A 15,702-nucleotide genomic window follows, 5' to 3' on the forward strand; every position below is an offset into this window, starting at 1 on the left:
TCCTGTGAATCTCCCACCTGAGCTACGGGTCTTTCATGCTCCTCCAGAGTTACCACAGGCATCTTCACTGTTTCTGTTTAATATTCTCCTTGCCCCCATCCTGTCAGTCTAGGTGGACCTCCATGTAAGTTTGTAATGTGGCAAAATGCAAGATTGCAACATTGCTTTGACATTCATGAAGATTTATTTTGAACCTGTTTTTGTCATTTTGTTGTTAAGAAGTATTTGGCAGAAAAAGAATAGACAAAGGGCAGCTTTTACCTTTGGACATTTGAAGTTCTATTAACTGTAATAATAATAATAATAATAATAATAATAATAGTGTTAGCTACTCATTTAAAGCATTACATCAGCTGATTTGACTCATTACTGCATGGTGCGTTTTTTTAAATCTATTTCTCTTTATATCAGAGAACATCAGTTCTGATTAAATGTAAACGATGTTAAGCAACTGTGTGGGTCAAGGTAACTGATTTCCGGACATTTTTGTTATCGGTATCATTCTGGCCTCAGCAGGCTTTTCCAGCTGGTCTCTTATTTTGGCTTCTGAAATCAATGATAATCACTGACACTGTTGTTTGAGCTCCAGCAGCCGCCATTACGAAGAGAGAATTGACCTTTAATTTAACTGTATAAAAAGTTTACCTTCACCTCCAGAATTTTACAAAGAATCTGATGAGTTAATTGAGAAATAATTGATGTTTTTGTGTCTTTTTGTTGTAGAACAATTACAACATCTAAGATATACAGTAATATTCTATTGGAGGATTAGGCTTTGGTTTTTTTTAATAAGAGTGATTGTCTCTGCCACCTTCAGCCAGACATTACAGCGAGAGATCCTTCAGGTCACTGTAGGGCTGGCCCAAGGGTGGAGCTTAGGGAGGGCCCACAGATCGACAGGGCTGGAGTTTCTTCATAAGACAGCTGGCAGGCACAGGTATGGATGTGAGGTGAGGAGAACCACAATAAAGTAAGTGAATTCATCAGACAGATTCCCATTTAAAACATTTTTTATGAAAAGGGCAGCAGAAGTCTGGATTAATTTAACAGGATAAGCCCTTGCAAAATATAGGTTGCATGTGAAAATTTTAGCTTTTTGCATATACTTAAAATAAATGCTATACGAAACATCTGATAAGTTATGTGCAAAAAAGCTGCTCAGTCAGTTTAAACTTGCTACATTCAAGCTAGAAAATTATTAGGCTGAATTTCTGTGAAAAATATACCTTTGACAAAAGACACATATAAATGAATAAGATGAAGATTTAGCTATAGTAAAACCACCAATATTGTTCCTGTTTCTCTCCATCAGGATGTCTATGGACCTGTATAGCCCCAACATGGGTGAGACTGGGGCCTCCATTTGCCAGGTGAAGCAGCTGCCCTGCCACAGCGTTCCTCTCCTTCGCCTGAAGGACTGTGGGCACCACACACAAAACCCCTCAAACCTCTCTCACAAGCCATGCTTGAGCGATCCATCCCAGGTTGCTTCCTGTGGGACTGCCACAGCCCTCCGGCACAGGGTCAGTGGGGCCACAGCAGGCACCTGCAACAGCCCCAACTATACTGGTTCTAAACTGAGACAGGAGGTGGGAGCATCAGCCTGGGATGGCTACAAAGGGAAGATGTTGGTGACAGGAGGAGGAGGATATTTTGGCTTCAGGCTTGCGAAAGACCTGGCCAGCGAAGGGATGACAGTGATCCTTCTGGATGTAAACAAGCCTCCCTGGGATATTCCTGATGGAGCAATCTTCTTTCAGGTGATCCTTAAAGGAGAAGAAGCCCTTATTCTTCTACATTTCCCACAATTATGCCTTTTTTCGTACAACTTTTCCACTGATAAACATGTCTGGCCTTCATGCATAGTGCCAATGTTCTTTTGAAATAATAGTTTTTGTAGTGATTAATAAGCTATACTGGGGGATTTTTTGTGTGTTTTGGGTTTTGTGTTTCTTATGAAATATCACGACAATATATAATTAACAGGACTTCAGCAATCTACCACCAATTTATATTAAATATGTTTAGTTTATTAGTTATTTTTAACTAATTCATTAATTATTTTTACATTAATTAATTTATTCTAAATGTATTTTTATTGTTTTTTTATTGTTTCTAATTTTATTTATTTATTTTATTATTACATCTATTTTTTAAATATTCACTTATTTATGATTTGTTAATTTATGGTTATGTTTTATCTTGTTATTATTCTTAATTTTGTTTTATTAATTAATTTCTTTTGGAATTATTTATTTATGTTGAATTTCTTTATTCATGTATTAAGATGATTTGGTTTGTAATATTTGCTCTCTTGCAGTTAAAACCCAAGCAAACAGAACAACTCATACAGCTCTTTTTAGCTGTGAAACCGAGCTCTAGTTTTACAGTATATACGTCAGGTCAGTGTGCTGGGTGGAAACAGACGCAGCTGGTGATCTGTTTCAGATCACCAGCTGCCGACTGGGTCACAGAGGGTGGAGACATGATTCAGATTTCACCTGCACAACTCTGTTGGCGAGCTTACCTTGATAGAAATTTAAATGGTGTGTTATTTTTTGATATGTGCAGCATTCATAGCCTCACAGAGTTATTTCTGCCTTGTCTGACCAATTGGCAAAAAATAATCTTAACATGGTTGTTACTGTCTCCTGCAGAATGACATACGGGACTATTCCTCCCTGCATAAAGTGTGTGAAGGAGTGGACTGCATATTCCACACAGCATCTTATGGCATGTCTGGACCAGAGCAGGTGATCCTCCTTCTCACCGTTTAAATGTAAGCTAGAGTTAGCCTTCATGAATGTACCTGAAAGGTGTAAGCAGCACAGAAGGCAGACAAACCTCTAAATTGTTAACATGTTATCCTTGCAACCTGAATGACAAGATGTTTGTCACTGTAGCTGTCAGTATTTGCTGCAGCAATGTTTCCATCGAAATTGTCTTCAAACGACTTCTCACTTTTAGGAGTTTTTAGTTATAGTCACAGTGAAGTGGTAATGATTGAAGTGACTGCTGACTTTGGTTCAAAAACTTACAGAAAGCTCACTGTACTTGCTGTAAAGTAGGTTGTCTAAGTTCTTCTGTTGTTGTCATTGTAATGTAATGTTGAGTGTCAAGGTGCAAACGTGACTTGAGATACTTCAAGAACACGTGAGTTCATTACTCACTGGAAAATTATCTCATACATTCAAAATAATTCGCATGCCATACATTCAAAAGTATTCATGTGCATTGAACTATTTAACTTTTTCAGTTTATTTTATTGGGATGCAATGTGACAGGCCAACACAAAGAAGTGCAAATTTTAGAAAAGTGTGTCATTTGTACTTAGCCCCTTTCATCTGATACCCCACAGATAAAATCCAGTGCAACCTTTTGCTTTAGGAATTCATCTAATTAGTAAATGGTACCTATCTGTGTGTAATTTCATCTCAGAATAAATCCAGCTGCTCTGTGAAGACTTCAATGGCTTAGCAGGAAACATCAGGTTTGGAGGGTTCGCAGAGATCCAATAGTTACCTAAAAGTATTGATATACAGGGGCTGAGTGTAAACACTTTTCAAAATTGTATTAGAAAAAAATGCTGAAAGCATGTATCATGTTTCTTCAACTGCAGAGTTATGTACTACTTTGTTTTGGTTCATCACCTAATATCCCACTAAAATCCATTGACATTTGTGATTGTTATGTGGCAAAATACGAAGAGGTTTAAGGGCTTTGAATACTTTTGCAAGCAACTAAGTCTTTTCAGCTGAACTTCATTGGGAATTCAAATACGCTGGTAATGCTCAGATTCAGATTTATTCTCCAGTTTTGCATCACGTTCTTAAATTCATCAGAGTTGCAATAGATGTGTTGAACAGTTCTCTCCTATTACCTTTTGTGATACAAAACCTTGTTATAACATCCAATCACAACATTATTTTCTGATCCAGAATAGAAACTGAAGCCTTCATTGCTTCTGAAGGTCATTGCTGATGTATTTCCATCTTGGCATTGTGCTAACACACAGCTGTAGGCAAACTTTTATAACTGCTCTTATGATGATCAGTTAATCAAGTGCATTAATTTGTAGCTTATGGCTGCTCCTTTGCCTGTGAAATCCTACAGAAGCAATAATAGTGTACTTAGTTGTTCCAACACACAGATTTCTTTGAGTGAAACTGTGAGCAACAAACTGTTGTGCAAATTGAGAAAAGTTAGTGATCTAGTTAAGTGACATTGTTTCTCTTCTGCTTTTCTGAAACCCAGCTGAGGAAGGAGCAGGTGGAGTCAGTCAATGTTGGAGGAACCAGTAATGTCATAAATGGTGAGAAATCTTTCTTTAAAAACAAGTGCTGCGGAAACTTCAGTCTTATTTTTAAAATATGGGATCAGAGATAAAATTTCCTGCAGCTTGTATCTGCTTGGCTAAGTGTAATTTCACACTGTGGTGCTTAAATAAGTTGACTTCACTAGCTGTTCATTATCATAGGGTTATAAGTTTGTTTTGTGGTGTTATATTTTATTTCAGTATGTAAAGAGAGAGGCATCCCCAGACTGGTGTACACCAGCACCACCAACGTGGTGTTTGCCGGGAAACCAATTGTGGATGGAGATGAGGCCTCTGTGCCATATGTGCCCAGTGATTTGGTGAGGAGCAGTCAAACACAGGTTGAATCTTGCACATATTGTGTATTGTACAATACTGACACTTGTAAGGAATCTATATTTTATCCTAGCACATCGACCACTACTCCAGAACTAAAGCAGTGGCGGAGCGGATGGTCCTCTCGGCCAATGGATCCTCCGTGAAAGGTGCGATAAGATCAATGATGGTAGTAAAAACCAGCGCACAGATTGACAGAAACAGGTTGCACCTACAGGAGAATGCAATCAGTCTTGTGTGTTCAGATGTGCAGACTGAGTGTGCAATTCAATACGAGGTGAACAGAAGCAGTCACTTGATGCCAATCTCTCAGACTTTTCCAGTCCCTTGTAAAAGTATTAATCTCAACTCTTTTACATTTTGCCATCTTACAACCTCAAACTGACATATATTGTACTGGGAATTTTTGCATTACACCAACAAAAAGTGATGCATAATTGCGAAGAAGGAAAATGACAAATGCATAAATACAAATTTGAAATGAATGCTGTGTATTTATATTCAGACCCCCCTGAGTCAATACTTTTTGAACCACTTTTTGCTGCAGTTTCTGCCTCAAGTCCTTTGGGCTATGTCTCTGCCAGCTTTGCCCATCTAGAAACTAACATTTTTGCCCATTGTTCTCTACCAAATTAGTCAGATGGCGTACTAAATTAGATGGAGAATATTGGTGTACATCAATTTTCAAGTCTTAGTAAATATTCTCATTTACACTTAGGACATCCATCTTGGTTACTTTGTAGTTGTGACATCCTCTTTCTATTTACAAGTAATGGATTAAACAATATTTGAAATATTTTTTTCTATCTAACCATGTCCAACAACTGTCCTGAAGCTTCTCTAGGGAACCTGTGAGAGCTTCAAAGCGCATCTGAGGTGACTTGTCATTGGCTGTATTGGATTTTATTTAGGGAGAGTAAGATAAAAAGGGGCTCAACATAAATGCATGCTGTACTTTTCAGATTATTATTGTAAAGAAAAAGTTAAAAACCCATGATTGTTTCTTTCCACTTCACGTGTTGGTCAGTCACATAAAACAAACTTAAAATAAACTAAAGTCTTTGGATATGTTGAGACAAAATGTGAAAAAGGTCTTTAGATGTGAATACTTTTGCCGGGAACTGTGCTGTATATATATGCTATATAGTTTCTTACTCCATTGCTCAGTGTAATCCAGCACACTACGAGTGATCATTATCCCATACATTTAATTAAGCATAAAACAAACAGGTGTCACGTTATATACTGCAGGTTAATATGCATGTATGTGCTATCAGAGGAAGTTTTTCCACTGGTATAAAGTCACCTCAGCAGTAGGGGGAAGTAACGAAGCACATTTACATTTGTGTCTCCCCCTGCCCTGCTCTTTTGCTTCCATGCTGCATTGTTGCTTTTGTAGATGTTATTCTTATTTGACTTTCAGATTGGGACCTTGCATAAAAGCCTGTCTCAACCCTAAGCATTGCAGAATGCTGTTTTTTTTGTTTGTTTGCTTTGTACTATTGGCACATGTCTTGGCAATCAATCATTGCAGAGCAGTCAAATGACTGAACCAAACTCTTTGTTGGTGGCTTTTATTACATTAGATGCAGGACTTGCTTGGTTTGACCCTAAAAAAAGTTGCATATTCATTTCTGCATTTATTTCTAAAGGTGGAGGGACACTGCAGACCTGCGTCCTGCGCCCCTGTGGCATCTATGGACCAGAGGAGAGGAGACATCTTCACAGAGTGATGGTGAGCAAACAAAGATGTGTTGTCTGCCATTAGGGCCTCCCTGGCAGCACGCAAACCTATTTGAAGAGTTTACATTATTAATGAAGCTAAAGGCATCTAGTTACAGTGCATTTTCTTCCTGATTTTTCCCCTGCATGGCAGCAGTTGGTGCAGTTTGTGGAAGTAATGAACAGGTTCAGATGTAGTAAGGGTTTGATATTTGGCCAAGAAGCCTAAATGTTAAATTTCTGCAGGTAACCTGTAACGTTAGCAACCACAACAAAGATATTGTGCTTATACACTGTTAAAACAAAATGCAAAAACTTTGCCAATAAAGTGGGCTGTAAGAATTTGCTTTTGTTTTACTTGGGTAGGCTTCAATTCATATTTTTGAGTAGAAGCAATGTTGGTTCAACAGCTATAAAGACACTTCAGCAAAGTACTTAAATCCTAATCATCTGCTAGTTAACAGAATGAACCACATTCAAAATCACTCTACTCCCAGGAATAATAATAATAACATATATATATTGCTATGCAACAATTAACAAAATTGGCTTAAAATATCTAAATGTTAAAATACCATCAGGTGTGTTCACAAAAGAGAAAAAAGGAGAGAGCATGATTTTCCTGCCTCTGTTGAGATTATTTTGTATGGCAAGTATAGATTTTTGATGCTGTTGTAGTTTTTGTTAAAATTAGGTTCTTTTTAATTTCTTTCACTTTTAGTTTTGTTGACATATCTCTAAATTACGTCCGAGCACATGACTTTGTTTATTTTGTTTTAAATTGTATTGACATGAATTACTCACTGGTAGGATTGTAAACTTCTATAACAGGTAACTTTTTAAACATAACAATGTAAAAGAAATCCAACAAGATTTAGAAGAAAATCAGATGAAGAATTGACCTCAAACTGCCTATTTCTGGTTCTTTGTGTCAGATGAACGTGGAGCGGCGCCTGTTCAGCTTCAGGTTTGGAGACCCAGCAGCCAGGATGAACTGGGTCCATGTAGATAACCTGGTACTGGCCCACAAGCTGGCAGCTGAGGCTCTCACAAAGACGAAAAGCTGCGTTGCTGTGAGTAGTAAAGCCACAATTCCATAAATAATTTCATCTCTGCCACAATTTGAATTACTTAAGTGTCATTTTGAAATTCTTCCTTTTTGCAGAGCGGGCAGGCATATTTCATCAATGATGGCATTTCCGTCAATCTGTTTGAGTGGCTGACACCTTTGGTGAGTCAAGATCCGTAATTTTAATGTGTCATTGCAAGTGAAGCTAAGCACTTAAGATAATTAATCAGGCATTGACATATTTCACATTTATATACAGTTTAATTGGGAAAAGTTTAGTCAAAAGGTGATTTTTTTAAATCTTCCATCCTTTGCAGTTTGAAAAACTGGGCTACAGCAGACCATCAATAAATCTCCCGGTTTCACTCGTCTATTCAGCAGGTAGCTCACCAGAACTTCTCTTTTTTAGATATTGTCAATCAAACGTAAAGATTTACTGCTGACTCTTTGACTGTCCTCTTTTCAAGCTATTCTGGTGGAGTATTTACACATGATTCTGAGTCCGGTGATCAAAGTGCCTCTGCTTTTTACCAGTAGTGAGGTAAGACTGCTTTTCTCAGCTTTCCTCTCTGAGTTTTGTTTTTGCTCTGGGAAAAGTCGGACCAAAAACAAAGGTTGTACATCTGATCCTCTGTAGGAAAAAAACTCTAGAGAAAAAGTGGTTCAGAAATGAACGAGTGGAAGTCAGTCATTTAAAGAAAACATTTTTTTTTAAATGACTTAATGTTAACACTGTTTTCACAGTAGTGAATTTTTTCCTTCCACAAGAGAAAGATTTCCTGTTCGTTGTAATTTTTAAGGAAATGACATTCTAGCATGCCCAAAAGTCATTGTGACAAGAAATGCTTGTAAGGTAAAACAATGATAGTAAATTCCAAAATCTGTTGTGAACAAATAAAATTAGTACACTGAGGAATGATGCCACTGTTTGCAGTTGGCAATTAAAGGTTTCCTTGCTCTCAGAGTCTAGCGTTATGGTCGCCCAGACAAATGACCCTAAAAGAAACATTCAGAAATCTCTTAAAATATTCATATCTCAACTATTTCACATTGTTCCACGTTACAACAGATTTGAATTAATTTTGTTGATGTTATTTGGCAGAATAACACAACGTAGTGCATGACTGTGAAGTGGAAAGAAAGGGATAAATAAAAAAATCAGAAAAGATAGGTGTCCATGTGGAGTCAGCCCTCTTTACTCTGATACTTCTAAATAAAGTGCAGCTAACATCCTTAAAGTTGCCAAGTTAATAAAAACCAATCCCAATGAATATGCCATCTTCACATTAAAACATAGTGGTGGTAGCATCATGCTGAGGGGAGGCTTTCCCTTAGTAGGGACAGGGAAGCTGGGGGGAGTTAATGGAAGACGGATGAAGCTGAATAAGACAATCCTGGACAAGAAACTGTTAGAAGCTGTAAATTCTGGAGACTGGGCCAAAGGTTTACCTTCCAGCAGAACAATGGCCCCAAACATCCAGCCAGAGCTGCAATTGAATGGTTTACTTCAAACCTAAATTCATCCATTTTAGATAGATTTGTTTTCTAGAGCGCACACATTGACTCAACAGATTCCCCAGCCTGAGCTGTGGATCTCTGCAGCTTCCCAGAGATACCATAGGCCTCTTGGGTGCTTCTCTGATAAAATTCTTCTTGCTTGGCTGTACAGTTTACGTGGCCTTCTGCAGTGAGTCCCAAGGAGTCTTGGTCACAGCTCTGTCGCGTCCTCATGAATGTGTCATGAAGCCGAAACCAAATCTGAGCACCGCGGACATTCACCTGGAGCTAATTCTGTCAGACAGCTGCTGCAGGCCGCTCGGATTGATGATTGCCCCTGTGAATAAAACATAAACTACTGTGGGGTCAGAGCAGGAAGTTTTGAAATGCTGTTAACAGGAAGTGACATCAGTGGAGCAGCTGTTGCCATAATGCCATGTAGGGTTTTTTGTGTATTTGTATAAATCACATAAAGGAATTATAAATGCAAAATGCCACACCCAATTACACACACATATGTATATATGTGGTTTTTTTTTCTGAACATCAACTATATTCGTCGGAAAGACATGACAGCCGGAAGGATGAAGCCACGGCAATCATGAGGTCTGACAGGATGGGCAAGACTCTGTAGTCTTTTGGTCCCTGTACTGTGTCTAATACACAGGCATGTGGTTATAATGAGCATGAGTCATACAGGAAAACTTTGCTGATTTCTGTGAAGGTAAGTGGTTTTGAAAAGGGAAAGAAATATCAGGAAGATGGAAAACTCACCATCTCTGTGTGGACTACAAAAGCATGCATGGTGGTGTCAGCGTCATGTTGTGGGGCTACCTTTCTTCAGCCAAGGGTGCAAAAGGTGATTAGGTTATCAGAGTTAGAAGTTAGACGTATCTGAATTGTACCTGCAAAACACTGGAGAGGCTTCATAAAATGATCTGAGTTTTCCACCTTCTCCTGCAGATCAGAAACATCACAGTGAGCCATACCTTTAAAATCGATAAAGCCCGTGGAGAACTGGGTTACAGCCCGAAGCTGTACAGCCTGGCAGACTCCGTGGAGCACTACCTCAAGAGCCGACAGTCTCGGGCCTCCCCGCTGCCTCTCAACTGGTCCTCTATCAGGCAGCTGACCCAATGGGACGTCCTGCTGCCGCTGATGGGTCTCAGCCTGGTGCTACTCATATTCTATGGCATCCTTAGTTGGAGCTAAATACTTGTTACGATGTGGGAGGGAGAGGCTTTCAAAACTGATTGTTGCAACTAATTTTTCTTTCTTGGTTCAATTCAACACATCTAGTGTCCCATTTCTATTTTTCCTCTTTGAAAGAGGGCTACTTTCCCCAACATAGGCTTGCACAAAATTCTTCTTCTACCTTTCAAAGTCATGTAAGCCTGATTTAAAAATCATTTTAAAAGCTTGAAAGTATTAAAGCAGATTTATGTTTAGGATAAGAATTTAACAGTTTAATGTAACTATTTGGGCTATTTAAATGATAAAAAAACAACAATATATTACTTTGTATGAATATTATCCAAATTGTAATTTATTGTATTTAAAGAATGCTTCCAGTTTGTACGATAATGTTTTGTAGTGAATGCTAATTATTAATGAGGTAGTTATTTTGTACATTTTTAGAAATAAAATCATTACAAAGAATAAAATATGTATTAAATATCAAAGACAATTTTTTTCTGTTATTAATAAAAATAAGGAAAAATATTTTTTTCTATAATAAGGGAAATCTTTAATCCTTGGATGTGCCTTCATTTTATGCTACACCTGTATGTATACCTTATACGTTCACTAAAGAAATTGTCTTTTAAATATTGTCATAGAAATATAATTTTTCTAGTTCTTTCTGAATGTTCTAACTAAAGTCCTCATTTTCTGTAATTGTCATGAGTGTTGAGGTAGGACCCAAATGCAGTGCGTAGAAGATAGGATGAGAAGGATTTACTGAAGAATAAACTTACAGTTTGACCTGGTACAGGGTCTCAGGAAGGTGGATAACATAAGCAGGAAAATGACAGGAGCATGCAGTCAGGGAAGCAGTCAGGGTAACAACAGGAGGAACCAGTCGCAAACAATGTAAACCAGAGAGCTTCAATACTGGGGGAAGTGGAGTATGAACCAATGAACTGGGAGGGGAGCTAATCAGAAGAAACATGCAACAGCTGGTGACAAGGGCTGCAGGAAGACTGAGGGAGAGTGCCTAATTAACCTGATTCACCCCGGAGTGCAGGAAGAAATCAGGGACATGTCTGCTGAACAAAAGAAGTAAACAATGAAACTAAACTAGGGGACATAACCAGGGGAAAACAAGATCTATCAGAAAATATAAACTAAACCCATCTAACACATAAATCCAGGAAGTATCAAAACTAAACAGAAGGAATCTAAATAAACCTGAACGAACAGAAAAGCATCTGGCAGAGCAGAAAGTAAACAAACACAAAAACCTAACAGCTTCTGACAGTAATATTATCATCTTCAATGCCACTTTCAGTAATTAATTGTCTCTCTTTTTTGTTTTTTTCTATTTTTGGCTTTGTTATGTTAGAGAAAAACAAAGAGTTAATTTTTTTCCCCAACCCATATATTTATTTATTTTTGAACATATGTGAATGTAATTATCAGAATCACAACTTCATCAGACGTTGTTACAGCATAGAAAAAAAAATCATAGGAACAAGGGACATGGGCATAGTGGTTATGATAAGGATGTGTGTGTCCCAAGTTCGTGACTGTAAAGGTTCTGCAGCCCACATGGAATCCATTTTACAATATGGAAAGCTATCCGATGCTGGTCCAGACTTGGTCCTATAGCCTCCATCCGTCCTCCTCGTCTCCCTTGCAATCCTTGAATGTTTGCAACATACAGGTCCTTCTCAAAATATTAGCATATTGTGATAAAGTTCATTATTTTCCATAATGTCATGATGAAAATTTAACATTCATATATTTTAGATTCATTGCACACTAACTGAAATATTTCAGGTCTTTTATTGTCTTAATACGGATGATTTTGGCATACAGCTCATGAAAACCCAAAATTCCTATCTCACAAAATTAGCATATCATTAAAAGGGTCTCTAAACGAGCTATGAACCTAATCATCTGAATCAACAAGTTAACTCTAAACACCTGCAAAAGATTCCTGAGGCCTTTAAAACTCCCAGCCTGGTTCATCACTCAAAACCCCAATCATGGGTAAGTCTGCCGACCTGACTGCTGTCCAGAAGGCCACTATTGACACCCTCAAGCAAGAGGGTAAGACACAGAAAGAAATGTCTGAACGAATAGGCTGTTCCCAGAGTGCTGTATCAAGGCACCTCAGTGGGAAGTCTGTGGGAAGGAAAAAGTGTGGCAGAAAACGCTGCACAACGAGAAGAGGTGACCGGACCCTGAGGAAGATTGTGGAGAAGGGCCGATTCCAGACCTTGGGGGACCTGCGGAAGCAGTGGACTGAGTCTGGAGTAGAAACATCCAGAGCCACCGTGCACAGGCGTGTGCAGGAAATGGGCTACAGGTGCCGCATTCCCCAGGTCAAGCCTCTTTTGAACCAGAAACAGCGGCAGAAGCGCCTGACCTGGGCTACAGAGAAGCAGCACTGGACTGTTGCTCAGTGGTCCAAAGTACTTTTTTCAGATGAAAGCAAATTCTGCATGTCATTCGGAAATCAAGGTGCCAGAGTCTGGAGGAAGACTGGGGAGAAGGAAATGCCAAAATGCCTGAAGTCCAGTGTCAAGTACCCACAGTCAGTGATTGTCTGGGGTGCTGTGTCAGTTGCTGGTGTTGGTCCACTGTGTTTTATCAAGGGCAGGGTCAATGCAGCTAGCTATCAGGAGATTTTGGAGCACTTCATGCTTCCATCTGATGAAAAGCTTTATGGAGATGAAGATTTCATTTTTCAGCACGACCTGGCACCTGCTCACAGTGCCAAAACCACTGGTAAATGGTTTACTGACCATGGTATCACTGTGCTCAATTGGCCTGCCAACTCTCCTGACCTGAACCCCATAGAAAATCTGTGGGATATTGTGAAGAGAACGTTGAGAGACTCAAGACCCAACACTCTGGATGAGCTAAAGGCCGCTATCGAAGCATCCTGGGCCTCCATAAGACCTCAGCAGTGCCACAGGCTGATTGCCTCCATGCCACGCCGCATTGAAGCAGTCATTTCTGCCAAAGGATTCTCGACCAAGTATTGAGTGCATAACTGTACATGATTATTTGAAGGTTGACGTTTTTTGTATTAAAAACACTTTTCTTTTATTGGTCGGATGAAATATGCTAATTTTGTGAGATAGGAATTTTGGGTTTTCATGAGCTGTATGCCAAAATCATCCATATTAAGACAATAAAAGACCTGAAATATTTCAGTTAGTGTGCAATGAATCTAAAATATATGAATGTTTAATTTTCATCATTACATTATGGAAAATAATGAACTTTATCACAATATGCTAATATTTTGAGAAGGACCTGTACATGGTTTTCAAATTTCTCACAAATAAAAGTCTTAAACGCATGGCATGACTTTGCCTTTATTCATAAAGAGTTTTTTGAAGTAGCTTTTGCTGCAATTACAGTTGCAAGTCTTATAGGATATAGGATTTGAGAAGGACCTGTAGTTTCATAGGATGCAATCTTCGTCATGGCTTCTGTCCATTCCTTCATGCTCGGCAGCAGTGCTTCAAAATAACCCTGGAAGTTGTAACTAAACCAACCATAATAACACAAATAGTGTTCCTTTGGATATATTCAGTATCTGGGATCTGACCCCTAACAAATACACAGCAGGCTATTGTGCCTGACAAATTTGACAAATTTGCAGTTGCATATACAGTGTATGAAGGTTCCTACCTCTAATTTACGTTTCCAACCCATATTTTCCTCCATCACTTTCATTATATGTTTTCTCACAGGTTTATAGTAGTATCTATGTATGATTTAATGTTGTGTAAACTTCCCTTTTGCCTTTCTGACATATTTTTCCCAATCTGCTAAAATTCCCAGCCGTTCTTCTTGTTCGATGTTAATTCCAAGATCCTTCTGCCATAAAAAATGGGAGGCTGTGCAATGTTCTGGTGGTAATTTTAGGTAGTCTAAAATTAGGTCTTCTGAACATATTTGGATTCTAGATTTCACACAGCTTTTAATTTGTAAAGCATTCAACAGTGCTGTTTCTCCTGTAATTTGTATTGACTCCTTAATCCTCAAATGACTTAAACTGTCAATTTTTGTACAAGTTTCCTATGATAGATATACCACTTGATTGGCATTGCTTTCTATGTACAGGTTTTTTCCTAATACAGGCATTGGGAGTTCTGCTAAGCCTTGGGTGTGGTAAGCCTAGTCCCCCTTTTCGTTAGGGATATATAGTTTACTTAGTTTGATTCTTGCTGTTTTCCCTTTCCATGAGAGTTGTTTTATCATCTCGTCATACTTTTTAAAGATGGTAGGCGTTATTTTGATAGGCAGTAAAATCAGCAGATAATTGAATAGAGGCGCCACCATCCATTGCTATTCTTAATATATCCACCAGAGTGCGCTGATGCTCCGCTAATGATTTTAACAGAGATTGTAGTTTTAGACAGGAAAATGTATCCATGCAGACTTATTGTGTTTAACATGCTTAAATAGCATCATAGTGTTAATTGTACTTTAGACAGAAAATAAAAATAAATTGGCTGGTAAGGAAAACCAAGCATGGCAGCGGTGGGATTCGAACCCACGCCATCGAAATGACTGGAGCCTAAATCCAGCGCCTTAGACCACTCGGCCACGCTACCATGTCTGCCGTACTGCAGTGGTTTACTTGAAATGGATCAAACACTGTCTCTGTTAAGGAACTGGTAGAGCTCCAGGACCTTCACCAACAGAAATGTGAGGAATTTGCCCTGAGATGGAGTCACAGATACTTGGGGGAAATCTTCAGGTGCGCAGAAAAGTGGTGAAATCAGCGAGATGTGACGTAATTAACCATTAATTAACAGTTGTTACTTATGTCTTTGCTACGCTGAAGTTTTATGTCAAAACAAACGATTTCACTTGAAAGAACATTAATAGAGCTTTCAAATTATACCAAAATCAAAGCTGTAAATTATGTTCCTTATTTTAAAGTAAAAAAGATGGCGACGTTTTAAAATTGAATTCGATTTTGCCTTGAAACTTTCTGCCAAATCTTTGAATTAATGTCAGTTTATTACTGAATAGGATATTTTTACCATCAAGTTTAATCTTTTGGTAAACTGAGTTTTTCTCATCAAAAATCAGTATGTAAAAAATGTGATAAAACTATATGAAAAGTAATCGCCCTCTAATTAATTCACGAATTAACTGTGATTAACCCCATGTTGGGGGTTCTCAAAAATGAGAATGAGACTGAAAATTTTATAAAATGCTTTCTTAGATTTTCCAGGAAAAACATTTTGATCATGATGGGGTGGTGATGCACGGTGGCGCAGTTGGTAGCACTGTTTCCTTGCAGCAGGCAGAAGGTCCTGGGTTCAATTCCCGGCTCTTTCTGCATGGAGTTTGCATGTTCTCCCCGTGCATGCGTGGGTTCTCACCGGGTACTCCGGCTTCCTCCCACAGTCCAAAGACATACCTGTTAGGTTAACTGGTCTCTCTAAATTGCCCTTAGGTGTATGAGTGTGTGCTTGGTTGGTTGTGTGTTGCCCTGCAATGGACTGGCAACCTGTCCAGGGTGTACCCTGCCTCCTGCCCATAGACTGCTGGAGATAGGCACCATCTC

General features: G+C 38.7%; 1 protein-coding gene, 1 long non-coding RNA gene and 1 other non-coding gene across 3 annotated transcripts; 1 reads left to right on the forward strand and 2 right to left on the reverse strand.

Annotated features, from left to right (window-relative positions):
• The first annotated feature begins 365 nt into the window (after positions 1-365).
• On the forward strand, positions 366-10,847 carry LOC124863940 (putative short-chain dehydrogenase/reductase family 42E member 2). Its single transcript, XM_047358514.1, has 11 exons — positions 366-1,760; positions 2,658-2,753; positions 4,255-4,312; positions 4,517-4,635; positions 4,725-4,800; positions 6,304-6,386; positions 7,309-7,446; positions 7,539-7,604; positions 7,760-7,823; positions 7,910-7,983; positions 9,903-10,847. The coding sequence occupies exons 1-11, from the start codon at positions 1,314-1,316 to the stop codon at positions 10,149-10,151; spliced, it is 1,470 nt and encodes a 489-aa protein (XP_047214470.1). The 5' UTR covers positions 366-1,313; the 3' UTR covers positions 10,152-10,847.
• LOC124863941 lies at positions 9,218-11,081 on the reverse strand. Its single transcript, XR_007037222.1, has 3 exons — positions 10,916-11,081; positions 9,714-9,773; positions 9,218-9,276 (listed from the first exon to the last, which is right to left on the reverse strand). It is a non-coding gene; the product is annotated as an uncharacterized LOC124863941 (long non-coding RNA).
• Positions 11,082-14,655: 3,574 nt separating this feature from the next.
• Positions 14,656-14,737, reverse strand: trnal-uag. The gene has a single exon. It is a non-coding gene; the product is annotated as a tRNA-Leu (tRNA).
• Positions 14,738-15,702: the final 965 nt, after the last annotated feature.

The sequence above is a fragment of the Girardinichthys multiradiatus genome, chromosome Y (genome assembly GCF_021462225.1).
Source record: "Girardinichthys multiradiatus isolate DD_20200921_A chromosome Y, DD_fGirMul_XY1, whole genome shotgun sequence".
NCBI lineage: Eukaryota > Metazoa > Chordata > Actinopteri > Cyprinodontiformes > Goodeidae > Girardinichthys > Girardinichthys multiradiatus.

Bases quoted from the DNA above. Each gene is read 5' to 3' on its own strand.
- LOC124863940 (XM_047358514.1), top strand. From the start codon at position 1,314: ATGTCTATGGACCTGTATAGCCCCAACATGGGTGAGACTGGGGCCTCC. The intron at 2,754-4,254 runs GTGATCCTCCTT...TCTGAAACCCAG, and splicing joins GCATGTCTGGACCAGAGCAG to CTGAGGAAGGAGCAGGTGGA. The intron at 4,313-4,516 runs GTGAGAAATCTT...ATTTTATTTCAG, and splicing joins AACCAGTAATGTCATAAATG to TATGTAAAGAGAGAGGCATC.